Raw genomic sequence first — 18,979 nt, 5'->3', positions numbered from 1 at the left:
GAAAACATCTTGCTAGTGCTTGCTCTGTGGAGTGACCAATAAAGTATTTCTTCTGTTGGCTTTAAAAGCCATTCTCCAAATTTTTCAGGATACTTTCATTCTTAGCCATCACTTGGACCAAAGCCAGTAAGAAACACTCATCTCTTAAACTTTACAGCCTGGTACCATTCTCACCTTCTCCTTTTCTCCCCGTGGCTCTGCTTATCGCTGTGTCACTGAGGAATGCAGGGCCCATCCCCAGCATTCCTGCAGGCAAGGAGGTTTTGTGCAGCACTGAATCAGCCCTAAGGAGGGGGCGTCTGGTTTAGCTCTTTGTGCCTCATAGATCATCCGTGTGAAAAAGAAGCTAACAAAAATGCCTGCCTTGACTGAGCATTCCCTCAGATTGACACCACAACTCCCAGAAAAGCAGAATAAGGAGATCAATAACCTGAAGAAACAGCAACTTGAGAACAGGTCGAAGTGACACACAGGGAGAAAGGAAATCTGCCTGCTGCCATCAGAGGATTTCCAAGAAACTGGTGAGAGAAGGCTGCTGTCTGCCTTGGGAAATCTCCACCACACCTGGGCAGCTCTCTGAGATATACCAGAGCTATAATACTCCAAATGATTAGAGAATTTGCAGCTTGGCTAAAGAGTGGGAAAAATGTAATGCCTGCCCCAAAACTGTGCATCCAAAAACCAGAGACAAATGTGAAAAAGAAATGTAACAAAAGCTCATTTTCCTTGGCTTCTCTACTTTGTGTAAGAGCTTCTCACAGTCACTCAGAATCAAGCTTCTCAGCTTCTCAAAAAGGAGCTAAGCTAAGAAGCTGCAAAGGCAAAGAGAAGGTAAGGTTCCCACTAGTCTGGTTGAGACCAGACTTTGCTCCTACTACTCCTGTAGCAAATGCTTCAGAATCTTTTTTACCTGCTCCAATTTGCCCTTTGAACCTGGCAGATCCCCAGAGCTACCTGTAGGCATATGAGCACCTGGCCTGCGTGCTCCCCTAAGCACAGGCCTGACAGCTGCTCCACCAACATTAATCCATGGGATTAGCCCTTCATTTAGGAAAGTATTTGTCTTGCCCGACAGCCGTTCCACGCAGAACAACATGTACGTTGCACCCAGCCTCCAAAAGAACCACAAGGGCTCCAGAGAGTCCTACTCAAAGCCCGTATCTTGATCCAGGGATGTTCTGGTGTTTTTCAAGGTCCTCTCCCCACACAGATAATGAATGACATAGTTAGAAGATAAGGTCTGCATACATGCAGAGTCAAGGATTTTGTGAAAGCAAGACCTTTATCTGCACTTTAGCACCAAAGCCCACAGGCCTGTTCTGCCTTCCACGTCACAATCTCTTTTGTCACCTTGACAAATGAAAAGCACTGACTACTGTTCTCCCTGAAAATGTTAACAACTGTCTTATAGCAGCAACTGAGCAGCCACATTCTTGCTTTAGCTTTGGAACCACCTCTTTTAATACATTCCTTTCAAGTTCCTGCTCTTCATCTTGGCCCTTGACCTGATGGTTTCAACTGTGACACAGCCAATAGCCCTAGCTCAGAGCAGTCCCTTGGCTTTACACCACTGCTCTTACACCAGCAAAGAAAGAACAAAGGAGCAGGAAGGGAACCTTCCCCAGCTGCAGACCACAGCAGATGCAGCACATAGATGAGAAGCCCCACACAGCAGGCCTGGGAGCCGGTCACGCTGCCATGTGATGCTGCAGGCCTCTCCCCAGCTGAAGGGATTTTGCAGGAGCAGCAGGTGGGTGGGAGCTTTCCTGTGGTATGTCCCAGGGGCCTCCTCGGCTCTGAGAGATGCCATCTGTCCTGGGAGAGCAGTCCTGAGAGTTACTCCCAAGTGCAAGTGTCTTACAGAGAAATGTAAATACTTTAAGCCTTTTATTGGTGTGCAGAGTTATCAACACCCTTGTCAGCAGATGGAGCAGAGCTCCACATCGTTACAGTCCGTCCACAGAAAAAAAATCCAGAAGAATTCCTCTCCCCTCCCAAGCTCCCTCCGTCCGCGGAAGATGCGATGGGTGGGACTGGAGGCACCTCTCCGTTGCCTTTACACCCGTGCTCAGCAGAAGACGGAGGCAGCAGGCCTGCCTGGGGAGCGGCGCTGAGAGACGGCAGCCCTCCCACCCTCCTGCGAGGGGGGAACGCTGCGGAGCCAGCCCCTCTCCAGGCAGGGGGAGCGAGCCTGGAACAAACGTCGCCTGCGTTGTGGGCAGAGCCGCGAGCAGGGGAAGCCGGGAACAGAACACAGACCTTACACGCTCCTCGGCTGAGTCACCAGAGTGTATAAAACAGAGCCCGGCAGCTCGCGCTGCGCGAAAGGGGAGGCACGAGGCATCGGGACTCTCGGGCAGGTACGTGCGAGCGGCCGCGGTTTAGATCTGGGGGCTGCGGGTGAATGCAAGAGCAGGATCCAGCCGTCCCGCTGCTCCCTTCCTCCCGCTGCCATGTGCCGCGGAGCAGGGAAGCCAGCAGCCCCGGGGACCGGGAGATCGTGAGGCTGCTCTGCTCTAGTGCGCTCCAGACGCCGGAAAGGACTCAGGTGACCAAAGCACACTGGCTGGTCCCTACCTCAAACCTGAGATGGGAGCAATAGACGATGGTCTGTCCAATACCTGGCACCTCTCAGGGAACAGCAAGTAGCTAATAAGATGAAGTGAGAGCCCGAAACAACAGATTAATAAGTAAAGCACTAGTTCAGGGCTATGGTTAATTTGTTCCTCTGACACAGAACTACCTGCACAGCCTTGGGCAAGTCACTTAGGACTTGTATTTTTCAAAGGGGTCTTCAGGTTGAGCTTTTGAATTCCTCAGAGGAGTGATGCAGTAACTTTGGTAGGAGTCTCATGGATGTATTTGTGTATTTTTCAAAGTGTTTGTCTATCAAAAATGTCTCTCATCACCCATCTCCTAGAGGACTGGGATGAATGAACCAGAGGCTGTGATACCCACACAAACCCAGCTGGGGCTGGACAAGGAGGGAGCACGGAGGGAACCATAACACTGAATAAAGTGCATCTCAGAACCCAAGCTTTTGAGGCCCTGATCCAGGAGCACGCACTCAGATCTGGCCACTTGAACAAAAACACAGGTCAGCAGCTACATTACCAGCACCTCCCTTTGCCTCTGGAACTGGAGCACATAATATCTCACCCACAGCAGAGCCCCAGCCACACCTGCCCCCAGCCCCATTGCCTGAGTACCTCCCCAGCAGGCAGCTCTTCCCAGAAAAGACACTGCGCTTTGTAGGGTTGTCCTGCTGCAAGACACAACCAGGTACAAAAGGAAAGTCATATAACATGGCAAGATCCCTTTCCTGCAGGTTGTGCTGTCCCAGCACCTGTTGCTGCAATGTCAACCAGTCAAGCAGCTCACTTCCCATGCAGCTGCTGCTCCAATGTGCAATACTGCTTGGTTGCTTTCTGCATGAAAAACTGTAGGCAAACTTGTACTAAGATCACACAATAATTCAGACAGAATGTCCCAAGGGGCTCCTTTTTGCTTAGGCTTAATTATAGAAGAGACGTTAATTATCCCTTACACTGTCTGGATGCAACAGGAAAACAATTGTATGTGTTTCACTTTTAAATACCTTGTAGCTACCTGGATGTATTTTAATTTGGTTTGTAATGCTGACGTTATGTTTTCCTTTCCCTGAAACAAAAAACAAACAGATCTTGCAACTAACTGCAAGCCATCCAGCAGGAAGATGCTCTCCTTCTTGCTCATCATTTGTCTGCTGGCAAGAAACACAGCATCAGGCCTGGTGAGCAGAGCAGAGCCTGCAGCATCCAGGGATGTCACCACCTTTTTCCAGCTGGCTCAGGGAGACCACTGGGAGAACGTTAATCTCACCAGCATGTCCTGCGAGGATTGGAAGAACAGGACATGGATCACCCTGCAGCTGACCAACAGCAGCCTGACGGCTTTCCCCATCTGCCTCCCAGAGGCCCTGCAGACCTTGGATCTCAGCAACAACCTCTTAGAAGAGGTGAATGGCACAGAAATAGCAAATCTCCCACAGCTGCGCATCCTTGTACTGAGGCAGAACCTTCTCCAGGCAATCAGGTGGGGGTCGGAAACCTTCAGCAGCCTTCATTCACTGGACTTAAGCTTTAACAAGCTGTCCTCTGTGCCATCGTGCCACACCTCTTCCATGCCTAACCTGAGGTGGCTGTCCTTGGCTGGAAATCCACTGATTGAAATCCAGCCACTGGCTTTTTCCTGTTACCCCCAGCTACAGTTCCTGAACCTCTCCACAACTCTGCTTGGGCAGGAAGGCAGAAGGGGAATTCAGGAGTCTGCTTTTGCCATCAGTCTCTCCCCTGGCGATGCTCTGCACAGTCTCGAGAACACCATCAGCGTGCTTGATCTGAGCGGGACCTTTCTCGAGAGAAGTAAGTTTATGGATTTCTCATGGTAAACATGGGGCCTGACCTTATTTACAGCCAACGTGAGCGTGTGAGGCACTCTCCAGCATCACATAATCCTGGAGAGAGGCCCTGGCACAGAGCAGCCTCCCCGAGGGAGGGCAAGGACAGCACCAAGCACAACTGCCCATCGCTGCAGCACCTTGCCTCCCTCCTAATCCCACAGCACACCACTGCCAGCCCCAGGATTAGCTTTGGGAAGCACAGAAGGAAATTCATTTCTCTTTCCAGATAAATGGCCAAAATCTTTCATTGTCTATCCCCATGCTTATACCCTGCTTTACACTGCTGCATTGAAGTAGCACAGAGAATATGGCAACAAAAACCAGCCCAACACTTCTGCACAGTGAGACTTCCCAGCTTGGAGCGATTGGCAGCACAACTTTTCTTTTTGTACATCTCCTGTCAGCTTACTTGTAACTGAGGTGCTGAGGCGGTGAGATGCTGAACGCTTTGCCCAGCTGGGGCAGAGCCAAGGCTTGGCTCCAGTTCTCCCACACACCAGGCCACTGCTTCCCTGGCCTCCCTGCACAGCCACCCTACGCATTTCCGTCTCGCTTCATAGCAGTTTTATTCATCTGAAACAATCCTACTCTCACAGGGGCTCTCAGTGAGGCGTCACCATGCATTACTGGGCAGCACTGGCACAAGAAGCACAGCATGGAGTCACAGCAGTGATTCTCTCCAGAACAGGGCAGCAGTAGCTCTAGCCCACAGCAGGGAGCAAAAGGAAGGCAGCACCGAGGGATTCTTCCCATCTGTACCCAATTCCAGCATGCAGCAGTAGAGACTTCCCTAGGTCACCTCACCAAGCACTGAGCAGATACACCACTAAATTTCTAACATCTCTTGTGGTAGTGAGTTACACGATTCAGTCCTAGGATGGAAAAGCACTTTTGTATAAGACCTGTTCCTCCATAGTTTCACGTCTCAGCTTCTTCTTGTTCTAGGAGAAATGAGATGGTATTTGCCTTTCTCACACCACTCAGACTTTGTAGACCTCTCTCATCCCCCTCCAGCCATCACTTCTCTGAGAATCCATTTAATCTCATCCAATAGGAAAACTGTTCCATCTCTCTGGTTGCCTTTATTACCTTTCTCTCTCTGTTTCCTTCTTCTCCCCTGCCCCATAAGGGCATGGTCAGATCTGTAACATTATAAAAATTATTGTTTCAGTGTTTATACGCCTGTGTACTGATTTTTGTTTGTATTCCTTTCCCCACGGGGAATAGCTACAGAAAACCACAGAGATATTTTACATCACTATGAATTCAGAACTTTTATCTGGTGGTTCTCTAGCTAAGTTACTAATAAATCCATGTGCTTCACAAAGAGAGGGTTCCATCTTTTCTGTGTGCTGCTTGGCAAAATCTCACTAACATCTGTCAATGGGCCAGCATTTCAGTCTGCTTCTTTTTTCCTAGGAGAAATCCACAGCATTGCACTATTTATGCAACAAGTAAAAATCTCTTTTCTGCTTCAGTTCAAGTTGAGTGGACCAGAGACTTGCCCAACCTCAGATTTCTTCACCTGACAAAGATGCCAAAATTACGAAGTCTTGATACCGACTTCAGGTCTATGCCTCACCTCAGAGAGCTGAACTGCCGTGACTCCCATTCTCTGGGTTTTGTGAGGACAGAGATGTTTGAAAGCACACCTAACCTAAGCCATCTCTCCTTTCAAAAGTGAGTTGTTTTCTTTTCTGTTGTTCTTCATCAGAGACATCATTGCCTTTGTCTCCCAGAACAACTGCGTGTGGAGCTGACTTTTATGCAAAGGTTGTTTGTCATTGCATATGTGGAAAAGAGGTATGGGTTTGTGTGTCATGGAGAAACACTATGCACCCAGGTACGCCACATGAAGCCTGTGCCGTAGCAACAGGACGAACACAGCAGGAGAACTGATAAAGCCCAGAGCTGCTGTGAGACTTGCAGCAATAGCATAGTTACCATTTGTCTGAGATCACATCCATCCTGCTGCCCCGCCACTAGAAGGCTTCACCCAGTGTTGATGAGATCAGCACAGATGCTCTGAAGCCTACTTTTGGTAGCTGATCACGCTTCCAAAGTCTACATTGCTTTACAAAGGATGGAAGCTGATAGTTTCCTAAATTTACACAACATTTTACAACATATGCAGAAATATCAGTTCTAAGTGCTAAAAATCAGGACCCAAACTCAAAGAGAAGAAAGGAATAACAATTAAAGTAGCAGAGATTAGACAGCACCTTCTGAACACTCAGGCTGAACACTTTTTCTGTGGCTAGGGCAGTTTAACAGTAAAGGCAAGCAAGGTCTTCCTAGATCAGTTATTTGATTTAGTAGCCGAGGGATATGGTCTAAGAGAGGTAATTAACATGAAGGGGATGACTACCATAAGTCAAGCCACTAGAAGCACACTGAGAAAGAAGCTAAAGAAATGACATAACATCAAAGTGCAGGTGAACGCATGATGGCAGAGATAACCTTTTCCTTTCCAGCTGCCATCTCTAAGGGTGCTATCCACTTACAGCACTTTAGCTATATAGAGACATATATACTAGAGACAGCAGCCACATTGTGCAGTTTAGAGAGATGGGCAAATAGCAACCTGGACTTTCAAATGCAGAATGGGAGTGTTGGTAATATGGTATTTCCAAGGCAACTGGCAATTTGGCATTGTATCTTACACAGGATGGGATACTAAAGCCTGCTCCAATTCTTCAAAGGTGAGCTCAGCACAAACTAATTACTTTATTTATTTGTCATCTTTTAGCTGTAACCTGAGTTCCTTTAATTCTTGGAATACCAATTCCTCAGACAGTATCATCATCAACTTGCATGGAAATCCTCTGCTATGTGACTGTAGGCTCTCCTGGCTGCTCTCCACGCCCAAGATTGTGCTGCAAAAGTAAGTGTTTTCAAGGAGATGAAGTAATCCTCTTTATACACAACTTAAATATGCAAGTTATTTGAAGACCAAATAGTCATTACCCTACAAGTTGCTCACATTCCTTGCATGTTCCTCATTTCCACAAGAGGTAGAAGTGTAAAATAAAGTCTTTTTTTTAGGAAGAAGCTATGGCTGAATTACACTTGGAAATGGACAAATACAGTGAGCATATGTAGAAAAGCATGAAGTGATATTAGCTGTGGATTCTGAGAATAGTTCATTTTCCTTCTTGGTTCATATTTCTCTATTTGCTGGAGATAAAAAATGAGCTAGCTAGGTGGCCTTGATGGGCAAGCACTGGGAGCATGGCTGGAAGACTTTACAAGTACTTTTGTTCACCATTTCCTCCTGCTCTGGCATTCCCAAAGCCAGAGGCGGTGAACAAACTTGCAAAAAGTACCATTTATCCTCAATTGTTTTCATGCTTTCCAAGAGTTTTACAGAAGAAGCACTTTGCATATGCATAATCTGACTTCCTTTGGAGGGATAACCAAGATTTCACCACCCAAAACTAAGAAAGCAGGGAAGTATACTGTTAAAATTAGATTGCTGCTCTTCATGAAGGACTTAGCATTTGCATTCTTTAAAAAAGCCTGCAGGGACTGAGTAAAGAAAGGAACTGAGCTCAGTCAAACACTGGATGTGCTTTAGCATGGCTCTTGCAGTCTGAGACAGCCAAGTTTAAGGATCCTGGGGACCTCATTACAACTCTCTGTATGTGTTTCCTTCTGAAGTGCAGCATTAAAGCCTGAACCTTTAACACAATCTGCCTTGAACCCAGACACTCTTGCCAAAGTCCACGGAGTACCAAAGGATGCTTTGTCTCAGGCACCTTACAAAAGCCAAGAGCTAGTCAGCTATGCTCACAATGCTGTGGAAAGTCATCTGTTTAGCACAGGACTATCGTTAACACAACCTAGTTCTGGTCTAGGCCTCACCTCTTTAATATGAAGAATGGTTTGGGATAAAAAGGCTCAGAGGAGCCTGTTAATGCTCTTGTGGAATTGGTCTTTTCTAACTTGTCCTCTCTACAGGGTTTCGGACACTTTTTGCACCACATCCCAAGAAAATGGGGACAGGCCTTCAGTCTCTTTTTCACTGCAAGATCTCTACAATAAATGCCAGGCTGAGGAGGATATCTCACTGCCCGATTCAAACACACCCTCCAGCCAAGGAGACGCTTTCAGCCTTGCCAGCTACTACACCACGACTGCAGCAATGACAACAGACTCTGCTCCGCTAACCAAAGACGCTTACATTCGTCTGAATGAGGAAGCCAGTGTAATGAGCACAACCTCAGCCAACCCAGCTGAGCTGATGCTCACTAAAGCCAACAGTTCCTCCCCCGAGGACGAGGCAGTTTCCGAATCCATGAGCCATCCCCCTTCCCTTGCATCTCTAACCACCTCCCCCGGTTTTCTCAGAGAGCTCTACAGCCAGACCACGGATTATGGCTCTGTGAGTCAAACTGAAACACTGAAGCAGCTCCAGGGAGAGCTCAGAAAAACTCACATGGCATTTCCCCAGGAACGCCTATTCAGCCAGCCCACTAGCGAGCATTCTACTCCAGCAACAGGAAAACCAGATGCCATTCCCCATTACATTCACTCCTTTGCTGTGGAAAGGACACCACAAACAAATCTACGGCAGCCAAACTCCACAAAGTCCAGCACTCAGTCAGCATCCACACCCACCCGGCCACGGATCCACTACGTAGATGACTACGAATACAGCGAGGAGACAACGGAACCCCCTGTGCAACAAACGTACACCTCCTGTGACTACAACCCATGCAGACACCTTCAGAAGCCGTGCAGCGAACTTCAGAGAGCATCCCCATGCTTATGTCCTGGCATGTCAACAGAAAATGAAATTCCAGACCCGCCGAGGCTCAGAGAGGTGTCTGAAGTCACAGACAGCTCTGCACAGATACACTGGTGCGCCCCAAACTCCGTTGTTCGTACCTATCAGTTGATGCTCCGTGACCAAGGCGATGAGGAAGGACAGTTTGTCCTGGAGAACATTTACTCCACAGCGAGGCAGTACACCCTGTATAACCTCTCCCCATACACCACTTACCACGTTTGTGTGACTGCTTCCAACAGCGCAGGGTTAAGCCACACAGTAAACCAAGGAATTGCAGGCAATTCATGCGCCAGGTTCAGGACAAAGCCCAGCTACAAGTCTGTCTTTGCTGCTCTGTCTGCAGCAAGTGGACTCTTTCTCATTTCCACAATTATTTTGTCCATCTGTCTGTGCAAGGCACGTAAGAAGCCTCACAGTGAGCAGTACAGTACGCATCTGGTCTCCTACAAGAACCCAGCGTTTGATTACCCATTAAAGTTACAAAGTGCAGATTAGCACTAGGTATCGTTCTACACATTCCAAGGTCGCTATCTCTATCACTTTGGTATGTTTTCCTTTATCAGAAAGTCCTTCAGAAAAAAAAAAAAAAGGAAATATCTGACATCATTGCCACTGTGTTTCTAGAGAAGAAAAAAAAATTTTTTTTTAAAGGCAGCCAAACAAAAAAAAAAAGCCTTTGGTTCTTGTTCACATGCTAAGTGTGGACATTAACCTTGAGAAGTAAGTTTTATGCTCAGCTACAAATATACTAATGTAATTTCACACCATGAGATGGATCCTTGTCAGCTGTCACCAATACAGTCCGTGCAGAGCGAGAATCTAGAATGCATTTTACTAAGCACAACAGATACTGCTCTCACTCACGTGAGTGAGGCTGAGCTTTCATTTTTGAAAGAGCATTACTGAAAGGAGCATGAAACAGACCTCCTTGGGCCCAGTGGCAGGGTGCTGTATGCATCCAACTCCAGTAAATAACTGGTGACCAAAACTGCTCAGCTCTACATCTGGTCAGGAAAAAGAAACACGAAGGTGAACTGCCAAAAGGAAGAGCAAGACACTGCGGGATCATCACAGCCAGGACAATTGCTTTGTTCTGACTTTGTGTGACATCTTCTGCAACTGAAGCTTCCGAGTGCAACCACAATAGCAACCGCAGGCAGTGCAGGGTTTGGAATACAAGTTCCTCAGAGAAAGGGTGGGAGGGAGCACATCAGCATTTACTTCACAATTGACTTTAAACAAGAGATTACTGCTCAGTTCCATCTGCAGATTGAGTGGGCTGATGACTTACCTCATACAGAGGCATAGAGCCAAGCAAAGAAAGAATTGAACGTGTATGTTGCTGAGACTTGAAAAACTGAAATCCTGTACACTAGCAACAGCAGGGATTTATGCAGACATTTTTCACACGTACTTCAGGGTACTCATTTCTGCTATACTAATAATAACAGATGCTGACAATTCCCATTCTTCAGCAGCTTAGAGAGATCTTTTCATTTGAAGTTTTTTGTTTGTTTGTTTGTTTACTTAAGAGGCAGCATTTGTCCTGGTCAAACATTTCCCTCTAACAACCACTGTTCAGAGAGCAAGCTATATTTCTATTGTTGTATAGATACAGCACATCAAACCCCCCAGGCTCAGAGAATGAAGGGTGCTGTATGCTGCAAGCGTCTCTTTTCTCTCCATGTTTTTTTTAACGTTCTTTGTATTAATGGAAATAAAAGCTACAGACTGGTAGTCCTTTGTTAAAGACAGATCTCTGAGTTACGTTTACCAGCTACAGTGTTTAGCCAGAAGAGTGAACACCAATATTTCATTAGTTTGGAACCTTCATGTATACAGTTAAAGAACATTTTCATTAAGATAAATCTGTGCTATCTGATGTCAAGAGAATTTTATTTTGTATGTGCCACATGCCTCTAAGGGCCTGCAAGCAACACTTCCAGGCAAATTTACTCCTCCCCCTATGGCAGCACTGGAGATGAGAGCAGCTCTGGACAGCTGCTCCCTGCACCCGTCCTGAGCTGCTGAGCTTCGTGACTCAGAAAAGAGGTGAAGTGCAGATGGAGAAACCAGGATGGCATCAGCTCTCACTTGGAAAACTTCAACTGCTTTCCCATTCTGGTAGTTCAGAGATTTGAATGTAGTTTCTCATGTTTATTTCAGGCCTGTTTTTTCCTGTGTTTTCTGGAAGGTCCAGTAAACAGGAGCAGATGATACTTCATTTGAAATGAGCAAGAGCACTCAGCCTTTGATTCACATTACCCCACATTGGGGCAGGGATCACATACTCCCCTGTGCATGTAAAATACCACTTGAAAAGACCTTGCCTAGGGTTCTTCAGTATCACCAGAAACAAAGTGGAAAAAAGTGAGAGACTTATGAATAGCCACATATATATTCTTGAAGATAGTTCTAGAGGGGAAGAACAGAAAAGATACTGCAACTGGAAATAAAATTAGTTGTTCCACTTCAACTATGAGTAAGCCCAAAGGAACACGATGCATAAAATGAGATTGAGAGGATGCATCTTAGCAATCCTTTCCCACATTACAAATCAAAAATCGCTGCAATGCTATACACCTATGGCAATGCTCAGCAGCAGAAGGTCTCCAGGCAGCAGAAATTCGACCTTGTTGAGGGTCAGTGAGAAGGGGACACGGCAACCTGCAGCTACCCAGAAGCAAAACGGCCGTTAGCCACAGCAGGCAGAAGGGCTGGCACTGACATCCACCCTGGCCACTCACAGCAGCCTTGTGCTGAGACATGGGAGCGCCTGCAAGCTCTACATGTTGTCATAACTGAGCACAGCAGCCATTTCTCATCACAGCTGCTACTCCAAGCCGTGCACAAGGACCAAGTCAGTGTTCATTATGTAGCCCTCCTGAAATCCCTCAGAGAGCAAATCACACCCAGGGTTCAGAGAAGCTCAAGCTATCATCTTTCATCCAAGCTCATCAGGTGTAAACATACCCTGCGGCTTTCCCAGAAGACTGATGACCCCTCATAGCAGCCTAGACACTCTGCAGGCTACTTTTTCACCTTCTTTTGTTTTCACAGCCCTGAAAAGGCAATGCCTAACACAAAAACTGTCCTTTGGGCCTGACCAGTTTTTCCCGGCACACAGCCCTCGGGTAGGAGACCCCCTTGTGCCAGAAAGCCCTGGCTGCAGACCTGCACACCCCTCAATTCCTGCTCCCCGACCCCACAAGGGCACAGAGGCAGGCACACAGCCAAGGCCCCTCCCACCTGCTGCCAAAAAATACCCACCTTCCTCTGGAATGTTTTGCAGACATCAGCGAGAGCTTCATTGGTTTCAGCTACCAAAGCACCAAAGACTTGCACAACACTTTGAGACCTCTTACAACAAACAAAATGCTTAAACTCTTCCCCTTACCACCCTTCTAGGAAAATACGTTGCAAAGAACAAACTACAGGAGAAGTATGTGAATCATGCAGTACAGTAGTAGAGGTTCTTCTAAAACTCACGTGCACCACTTGCAGAAGTTACTATATCTCACTGGTAATGCAGATTCCTTTCCCTTCAGGGAAACTAACCAGCTCCTTCTAAGAATATCTGAAAAAGTATCTCTGACTTGTTAAAAGACCCAAAGCCACTAGTTATGATCCAAAGAAGATCTCTGTTAAAGGAAGTAGGATGCAAAAGTACAGGAGGACAGAAGAATTGGAATCTTACAGTGCTCACTGAGCCCATTTTGTCTTCATTCCTTACAAACCAGGAAGATACAGCTGTTCAGAGAGACAATATTATTTAATAGACTCCTTGTGATGAAGTTCTGTATCACATGTTTTACTAAAGGCCATTATTTCCCCATGCAAACCTGACCTTGCTCATCATCAGCTTTACTACCTGTAAAGTAACAACCTGAAATACAGACGTTGTCATATCGTGTGTTGGTTGAGCCAGACCAGTTAGTCCTAATGAACTGGATCTTCTGGTGTGCATTATCAAAGACCTGAAGGTCACAGATAGATTACAAATATATTGATAGAGTTGATGTTGTAGCACATGATATACTCTTCATCTTCTGTACATATCACAAGTGTAGCTAGCATTATTATAATGATGTATATGTGTAAAACAAGGAAAAATTTCCTCTCTAGCTTCCTCTTTGCAAAACCATGCCTACCCCCCTTCACATGTGTATTTCTGTATCTGCTGTAACCTCGCTATTTCTCTTCTCATTACAAAAAGCAGTAAAACAGCACACTTTCCTGCACAACCTACTCTAGGTTACAACCTAGCTAGGTTTAGCACAAGGTTGGACTGGATGATCTCCAGAGGTCCCTTCCAACCCTGATTCTGCAGTAACAGGTTGAGCAGAAATGTAAACTGCAAGCAAAACCAAGAAAAACACTCAAAGCCTCACAAATACTGTGAGGTATAACATGATGGAAAAGCCTTCCATGACACAGATCACAGCCATGATGAGGCTGATAAAAACAGCAGCATCTTGCAGAGGCAGGTAAAGCAGGCTCAGTTTTCAGACTACAGAAGCCTCATTCCCCACCAACACACAACAGTGCTCTGTTACCTATGCCAATTGCACTCTTTTAAGCCAGGTGCTGCCTCATAATTTCTTTTCAACCTCAGTTCCTCACATCTTATCCAGCACAAGATGCAGGTTCATCACAACCAACTTCTCCAGCCAGTTCTCACTCCTGCCTCTTGTGTCTTTTCACAGGCCTTCTCTCTGCCCTCACACCATAATCCTACAGTCTGAAATCATTTTCAAGTTAAGGAAGCTATTGTTTCAAACTACTGAATACTTCCAGAAAACGTAAATCACCACAAGATCCATTCTAGAAGTTCAATTGTAGCTGCACCTACCAATTTCAAAAGTAAACCCTAAAAAGCAAGGTTGAACATTTTCTTGAAGCTTATTTTATAGCTTCCACACAATCCAAGTACATACAATTGCAGAAAAATATTACTCAGTACCATTCCTATTCCCCAACTCCCAAAAGCAGAGCTGTCGTTCCTGTAAACAGGAGCAGTAACTAGCTTGGACATTTCCTTTTGTTTCAGTGCTGCAGACAGACACAGGCAGCTGAGCGACCTCCCCCCAGCGCTGGCTGGAGCCAGGGCAGCGAAGAGAGCAATCAGGGGACAAAACGCCAACTTCTCCATCTGCGGGTGGAGTCAGACAGCTGCTGTTCTCCCAGCTCTGCTCCGCCTGGTTGTTCCTCCCTAGATTCCTGTTTCGGTCCAATCCTGCTTTGTAGCTCCAAATACTAAAACAAACCTTTGGATGTATGACAAAGGTACACCCATACATGTCTCTGAAACAATCTTAAAAGCCAACTGGCTGCCAGAAAGTGATCAGTAGTAAATCCACTTACCATGTAGCAGCTCAACTTGCTGTACTGTTTATCCCATCCTTCTCATGAACGGAAGATCAGCTGGGAGAAGCACACTGAGCACTAACAGTGCTTTCTCAAAAGCTTATGTCAATTTTTTCCCTGGCTTTTCTCTTCAAGGAAAAAATAAAATAAAATGTTACACGCATTCCTAAGATCCTTTTCCACTCACTTGGCGAGGCTTTTGTTCTTTCTAGAGGTCCAAGTTCAAGCAAAGGAAGGCCAGAACAACCAGCAGTGTGTGTGGGTGCATCCCCTGAGCATTGCAGCAGAGGCGCGTGCTGTTCCCTCTCCTCGCTCGGTACTTGAGAATCAGTCACCAAGTTCTCACGGAGTCATTTACACAGAAGAAACTCTCTGAAAAAAAGAGAGATGATCCCTGAAAAGGCCTCCACTCAGAAGAAAAGCCGTTCTCTTCAAGGCTCAGACACCACACAGCTTTGTGCGCTGTATGGGAATTGAGAGACCACGTAGTCTTCAGTGCAACAGATGCCATTTCGAGCAGCAGTTCCTCAGAGCCCTTGTGTCGGCACAAGCAGGAGAGTGAGGAAGCCCAGCAGAGAAGAGCAGCAGCTCAAGGTACGTTGCCCTGCATCACTCTACTACAAAGGGCAGCCTTCTTTGGAGAGCTGCCCCTGGAATCACTGCAACTGGAGGCAGGGAGTCCACATCGCACTGCTGCCTTGAACAGCCTCTTCTGCACAGGATGCAAAATTAAACCACCACACTTGCTCAGCAAGCACTGCATTGGCACAGATGTGCTCCTTCACAGTCACCTCCAAAAAACTTACATCCATCTGGAGGTAGAAATGAGGATCCTCTGTGGGCTCAATCTCGCTTGCCAAGAAGGATCCGGTTCATGCTTTACCTGCAAAATACAGAGATATTTATCACAGGTGAGAACATGCTTCGTGTCCACAGAAACAAACATTCATAAAAGAAAAAAAATGTTTAAACTCCTGGTACTTTTTTATCAGCTGTCCAAAGGATGTCGTTTGTTCTGAAACAGGGCAGCATATCAAGAGTAATTTCAACCTCTTTAAAACATAACCAAGCAAGACAATAAATAGCAGCTTTTATTTATTTTTTAATAGATTCAGGAAATAACTCCTTAGAGCAAGACTGATGTTCTGCTGCCACCTAGAGGGAGAGGATGGAATCATCCTGGGTACTATTCCACGTGGAAATACTTTACCGAAGAACTAGAGCCTGCACTGGTGCTACTGGACCCTTAAGGAAGCTGTAATTCTTCAAAGACTCAATAGCATTTATCTCAACATTCCGTCAGGATTCAGCCTCCAGCAATTGCTTTTCCCCACCTTAACCCTCTCTAGAGGCAACAAATCCCTCCAGAGAGTTGATGAAGGAAAGGAGGGACTTCAGTCTGAGTAAGTGCAACTGCAGCTTCAGTTTCTAGAGACGCAGAAAAATAGACGTCCTTTGTGTTGCTGTTCACCCAACTCTGTTTTGTATTGAGGTGCTCATCTGTTTTCAGTTCAGTAAGTAGAAGTGATGAGGATTATCAGTAGGGACAGTCCCTGTCCCACACTGCCTTTCAGCAGCGTATCTGCTCTTTACCTTTTTATGTAGCATTATGACCAGGAAGAGATTTGCCAATCTGACCGAGCAGAAAAGAACCATGGACTTCTAAAGATCGAGAAGGGGACTGCTCTCTGGGAAAATCAAATCTGGTAAATCAGTCTAAAAGAACAGTAAGATTTCTCTGTTTCCAAAATCTATGAATACAAGATCAGAGCACTAAGACTTTGCTGCCTCTACTGAGCAAAATAAAACCTTGAAAGTCACAGAAGCAGCATGCCATGGACAAGCAGGAGTCATTCTGCTGTTCCCTGGGCACCACATAGCTGTGCTTGCCCAGGTGGAAGGAGCCCCAAAGGAGAGTCCACTGCGTTGATGGTGGAGAAAGCAGTTGTGTTCCTCATCCTCCTTCCCACCGACCCACACCTTGTTATCTGTCCCACTCCCGCATGGATCCCCAGGCATCCCTAAAGGGCTGAGCTTCGTTCTCAGCATGCCACTAACTGAACACCCCTCCTCTGTACAGCTCAATATACACACAGACAGTGTAATGCTCCTACCACATTCAGTCAAAACTGGTGACAGGTCCAAGTCCCACCTGAAGGACAGAGTACTTCTTCAAAAAAATAAGTGGGAAAAAATATATAAGACCAGGATCATGTGTATACATGTTTACTGTATGATTTATCATCACCTTCCTCGCCACTCCCTGGAAATTCTGGAGAACAGAACAGTCAGAAATGACGATAAGAGGGAAAGAAGAACAAGATAATGTGCAGGCATCCCCTGATCTAAATCCAGCTCTCAAACAAGTCTGGAAAGCTTCTGTACATGCCGGCTCTAAGCACAGCCTAACACAAACACTGTCCCTTGGGCCTGACCAGTTTTATTCACCCATTTCAGATCCTACCCTCGCATGTAACGACTGCATTAAATACACACTAACAATTTATATAACTCAGACCAAGTACAACTTCTACCAGATGTGAAACCAAATACAAGGAGACAGATCTCAATAGTGTCAGCCTACAATTACTGAGGCAAGTGCTGATGAACCTAAGACAAACCCAGGCATGCTGGCAGCAGTTAGCGGGAATCCTAGTGCAAAACTCAAAATTAACCATAAACCCAGTCCAAACCCCAGGAAAACTAAATTGGAGTTCTCGTGGGTAGTCTCCTGAAGAGTATGGAGATCCTAAACCTACTCATCGGATCCTCCCAGTCTCTCCATCTGCACCTGCTCACAAGTCCATCCTACTCCAAATTTTAGCCTTCACTCCAATGGGAGACTAAACTTTAACAGCAGTTTTATGTTAAGTCAGCTCAGATAAATCTTCCACAAGCAATATTAAATCACAAGTTTAATGCTGTAATGCAACTGAAAGCACAGCAATGACAGCATAGTAACAAAGTCCTAGGCTGCAGCAAGTGGGAATATGCTCGAATGCAACAGCTGTAGGCACAGAAACAAAAGAGTCTGCTTACTCTTGGAAAGCCTCAGATACACAGGAATCTCCAGTGAGATGCCCTCAGTTCTACTGCCAACCCATAAATGAGGTCTGGGAAGGGGTGGATCCTGACTCCAGTCCTTCCAATCACTCAGATACGTTGCATGCACCTGAGCTCCCCTGGTTTGGCCCTGCCTTCCCACCAGGTGCTCGATCACTGGTTCAGGCTGTGATTTAGCACTTCTACTATAATGGGCATCTATGAAATGTCTATACACAGCCCACTGTCTGGACCAACTTTAACAACCTTTACGCGAGCCCAACAACTCCACAGTCACACATACCAGCACTCACTAAGCCCTCAATCCTAGCACTGCTCTGAAGACCAGCTCTTGAGAAGCAACCCTGCCAAACCAAAATTGCCTGTAAGTTGGAAGCCAATGACCACAGAAACCCTAAACTTAGATCAGCAGCTTGCTTCATACCCAGTAAAAACACAGGTTCTCCAGCCTGCAATGGAGCAAGCAGCAAGCCTCAACCCTAAGTTACCTTTAATATTGAGAGGCTTTTGTTTTAACCAAACACAGTTACATATAACAAGGTGACTGTGAGAGCAAGTTTCAGCCTTTATTTCCTCTAGAATCCTGAGGAAAAAACACCCAATCACCACCATGGCTCCTAACTCTAGTACCGTAAGGGCAGTGCTGAGCACTGTGCTCACTGCTAGCAGTGTTTCCTACCAGAAAACCATGCTGTATGTGCCATACTGTAGCATTACTCAACCCAAAGCCCAGTCCAGCACGCGAGAAAAAACACCTGCCCAAATTTTTGCACTCACTGTGTGCACAAAGGAAACTAAGAGCCTGGCCTGGAGGCTGCAAGGCAACCAGCTGCAGCTCTACACACAGCTCAGCACTTCTCAGCTCCTCCTGCTGAGTAACAGTGCTCTATCATGGCGGTAGCGTTAAGCCAGGTTTTAGCGCTGCTGCTATCACAGCTGGCAGCACCACGCTATGCGTTAGAGACCCCGACCACCCCGGGCATTTAGGATTGCTCTGTGCCGACGATACTGAAAGCGATACTGACCCAGGCCAGGACTATCGCTATGGCACACCCTCTGCCCACGGCCTGGATACGTCTCTGCTCTTATACTGCCTTCTTAGCCATCAGAAAAGGAACACGGAAAGACAAACACCAGCCACCCGCAGGCAACTCCACCACACAGCCAACTGCAGGGCAGCCAGGACCCCGCGCGGCCCGCTCTAGAAGCACCAGAACGCCTTTAGGTGTCCGCGCAGCTCGCCTGCAGGGCGGGAATTCCTGGCTCGCAGCGCGCAGGCGCGGCGCGGCCACCCATCGGCGTGACGTCACGCACGG

The 18,979-nt window shown here is 46.6% G+C and overlaps 1 protein-coding gene across 1 annotated transcript; it reads left to right on the top strand.

Moving 5' to 3' along the window:
• Positions 1–1,888: 1,888 nt before the first annotated feature.
• Positions 1,889–10,983, top strand: LRRN4 (leucine rich repeat neuronal 4). Its single transcript, XM_052672177.1, has 5 exons — positions 1,889–2,360; positions 3,681–4,403; positions 5,920–6,121; positions 7,191–7,325; positions 8,402–10,983. Exons 2-5 carry the CDS (start codon positions 3,716–3,718, stop codon positions 9,726–9,728), a joined length of 2,352 nt encoding a protein of 783 aa, XP_052528137.1. The 5' UTR covers positions 1,889–2,360; positions 3,681–3,715; the 3' UTR covers positions 9,729–10,983.
• Positions 10,984–18,979: the final 7,996 nt, after the last annotated feature.

This window comes from Tympanuchus pallidicinctus, unplaced genomic scaffold (assembly GCF_026119805.1).
Source record: "Tympanuchus pallidicinctus isolate F22 unplaced genomic scaffold, pur_lepc_1.0 scaffold1, whole genome shotgun sequence".
Taxonomy (NCBI): domain Eukaryota; kingdom Metazoa; phylum Chordata; class Aves; order Galliformes; family Phasianidae; genus Tympanuchus; species Tympanuchus pallidicinctus.
This window is presented reverse-complemented; position numbering and strand designations above follow the sequence as displayed.